Source organism: Rhagoletis pomonella, unplaced genomic scaffold (genome assembly GCF_013731165.1).
Source record: "Rhagoletis pomonella isolate Grant_MI unplaced genomic scaffold, Rhpom_1.0 Rhpom_scaffold_00145, whole genome shotgun sequence".
NCBI lineage: Eukaryota > Metazoa > Arthropoda > Insecta > Diptera > Tephritidae > Rhagoletis > Rhagoletis pomonella.
The window spans coordinates 121,173-124,752 of NW_023458699.1; the positions used below are offsets into that span (position 1 = coordinate 121,173).

A 3,580-nucleotide genomic window follows, 5' to 3' on the forward strand; every position below is an offset into this window, starting at 1 on the left:
GAACAAAAAGGAAGACACGGATGACATCGCGACTGCTTATTTATTATTAGGTGATTCACAAGGTGTCATAACGAGTCATATTGTCATAATATCATAAATTTTATGACGGTTTAAAATATTTTGTTGTTGCTTGCTACGTGAATTGTGTACTAATGAAATACAACTCTGCACGGTATGTTTTTGGGTTGTCGTATCTAATCAGCTGTCTTTTGTTTACCTTTTCATTTCGCATTTTACTTTTGCTATTTTCATTCTGCTGCTGCGTAAATTTGTTAATTTTACAAAGAAATGCAGCAAGGAGAAAATATCCAAGTAAGTTATCGAATACAAAAGCATAAGTGGCCAAAAATTTACTAAATACATTTCTTCCAGCCAAAGGCAAAACGTGTGCGACTTAATCCGACCAAGAAATGGACAGTGGCGGAAGAAAAGGCACTAGTAGAATTTTTGATGGGCAACAGAAATTTTGAAGTAGGTGTATAGTATAGTACTACGATATTAAATTTATATTAACAACTTTTATAGAAACCAACAGCGCAATCATATTATAGACGGTTCGCGGAAGAGGCGAACATCGCTGTAGAGTGGAAGTTGATACGTGCGAAGGTGAGAAATATGAGGTTGAGCTATAATAAAGCCAAAGCATGGGAAGGTTCGACTGGCGCTGGCAGCATGGAAGGGGAGACATTAAAAGGTAAGATTTTTTGTCCACTATGAATTTCATTCGCTTTAACTTTAAGTCATACAATTTTGTTTCAGCTACTTTGCTAAAAAAGTGCACTTGTTACTATGAACTAGACGAAGTTTTTGGGGGCAGAATAGTGGAAGCGGCAATAATTGAAGAGAGCTTGGACTCTGCCTCGAGCAATGATATTTTTAATTCAACGATAATTGAAATAGAAGAAGGCTCCACGTCCGCAACCTATGGAGTGGTGGAAAGTGCAGAGCCGCCAAGTGCAGAGCCGCCAAGTCGCAGAGGCATATATTCGCAGACAGCTGTGTCGGATATAAGAGAAATTTACTCGGAGACCTTAAAGTTGAAAAGGGAGAAAATAGAAAATGAAAGTATATTAAGGGAGAGAGAAGTATACATTAAAGAGAGGGAATTGGCTCTGAAAGAAAAAGAAATTGATTTAAAAGTTAAGGAATTGGAAATGAAAGAACGGTTGGCAATGGAGGAGCTTAGATTGAAGTATAAATGAATTCGAAGTGATTTGCCTGCCATTTAAAAGCAGAGGGAGTAAAATGTTCATAAAATTCTGCTTACCATTTTTAACTAAACTAAATACATACACCAGAGTGCGTACGCTGGTATCCACTTTTGTTTAACTTAACTATTTCTATCTCAAAAGCACAAACAAATTTGTATGAATATTTCGCTTCTTTTGATTTGCATAACACTGCTTATACGTACAACTTCAAGTACTTTTTTTATTTACCAGTATATTAATTTGAATTCAGGCTTTTTATTTCATTTACATTTCATAAATAATTTGTATTAGTTTACGCTTATACCAGAGTTCTCAAATATATAAAATTAATCGTTTGTTTGGTTTTGTATAAAGTGCAATAAGGCAGCTGTAGTGTTGCTTGGAGGTGGAATATTAAGTTCAGATGATAGAATGTCACTGCTACTTTCTTTTTCTGAATATTCTATTAAAATATTGTGCAAGATGCAGCACACCATTATCCATTCATTGCAGTGCTTTTTATTTTGATCGGTAAGCATTCTGAATTTAAGTTCTTTTAAACTACCAAATTTTTCCTTTAACAACCCAAAGCAATTCTCAATCCTCACACGATATTTGGAAAAGTATTTGTTGAATAGATCTCTTCTCTCTCTTGTATACTCGGTACTATTTTGTCGGAATGGTGTAATTATAAACGGTTTCAGTGGATAAGCGCTATCGGCAGCGATCCACTGAGAAGGAACTAAGAAGCGTTCGGGATGTTTAGAAAGTGGGCAGCCCAAAAACATTTTTGCGTCGTGAACGCTGCCCGGGTAGCCTACTGTGACTTGCCTTATTCGCAACTTGTAGTCGCAGACAGCTTGCATTTTAATGCAATACTGGCGTTTCCGAGAGAAGTAGAGCTCATGTTTCTTAACAGGTGCTTCGGCCAGTCTAATTTCTGAGCCGTCGATATAGCCTATGCAACCTGGCATCTCATTCCTCGTGGCAGACACAATTTGCAGTCTTTCGAATTCACTTGGCCAATTCAAAAACTTGCTTTTCAAAGATAATATCGCTTTAAAAACTCGTTATGTCACATTCTGAATTGTGCCACCATCGCCTACGCCAAAAAGAGACGCAACTTTTCGTATCGATAGCCCATCGCCCGAGGAGCCTAATCGATACAACACAATTTGGAGTTGCAATGCTATTGGAAGCTGACTTGTATGGGAGACTGTTTTAAATACGTCAGCGTCTTTTATTAGGTTTAGTATGTACCCAAACTCCTCGGGTCGTACGCGAACCATTTGATTAAACCTCCTGTCGTCAAAACTATTCAGTACACGCCGGTGCCAAACAGCAGATTTTGGAATTCCCAAATGAATACTTCTGCGGTTGCACAAAAGGCTTAACATGTTCATCATGAAGCGTTCGTCCGCTTCATCTTGCTCCTCCTCATCGCCTAGAGGAGAATAATATACGAATGCCAAGAAAGTATAGAACGATTTATATCTATAACTTACTTGAATCTGCAAAAATCATGTCGATAACCTGATTTACACATAATTCAGCAATTAGTTTATTTTTCTCACTTTCCCGTGGCATTATTTTTTAGTTTATTCGCAATCAGCTGATTAATAATTGAAATAGGACACAAAGTAAGATGGTGTGTTCACACGAGTTGTATATCCGCCCAAATTTATTATATGACATATGACGTTATGACACCTTGTGAATCACCTATATGTTTGTAGCTAAAATCAACAGTATGACAAGTGTACCACACGACGTTGGTATCGATGCGGACCAATTAGTTTAAGTTTTTTGTTAATTATTTGTACGTGAATTTTGAAACTCGTGTTCATATGTAAGTGCAAAATTTTAAAATTCCTTTAAAATTCTGTGATTGTTTTTTTTTTATTGTTTGTAGAACTGTTCACACATTTTTTATGTCATTACTAATTTTAAATTGTATGTCTTGTTATATGTATGTTGATGTAAAAATAAAAGGAGAATAAAACACCCCTGAAGATGCTAAAGAATTTGGCGAAACGTCGGGTAAAAACGTGAAGAACAGTGTTTTCTTGCACATAAAAGGGATCAATAAGCCTATGAAATATTGGGTGGGGTGGTTTCGCAACCAAATACACGTTTATATAGCGAGCCGCTTGCTCCAAGCAGACACCCGCTTGCAGCCGCACCTACTGGTGAACAGACGCGAAGTCTGTTCTGCCTTTTCCCAGTTGGATAGGGAAGCAAAGCGAATGGGTCTGGTGGTAAACGAGGACAAGACGAAGTATCTCCTGTCATCAAACAAACAGTCAGCACATTCGCGCCTTGGCACCCACGTCACTGTTGACAGTTACAATTTCGAGAAAGTAGAGAATTTCGTTTACTTGGGAACCAGC

The 3,580-nt window shown here is 37.5% G+C and overlaps 1 protein-coding gene across 1 annotated transcript; it reads left to right on the plus strand.

Moving 5' to 3' along the window:
• The first annotated feature begins 288 nt into the window (after positions 1 to 288).
• LOC118750121 lies at positions 289 to 1,202 on the plus strand. The gene is made up of 4 exons (XM_036484855.1): positions 289 to 312; positions 373 to 471; positions 526 to 694; positions 760 to 1,202. Exons 1-4 carry the CDS (start codon positions 289 to 291, stop codon positions 1,200 to 1,202), a joined length of 735 nt encoding a protein of 244 aa, XP_036340748.1.
• Positions 1,203 to 3,580: the final 2,378 nt, after the last annotated feature.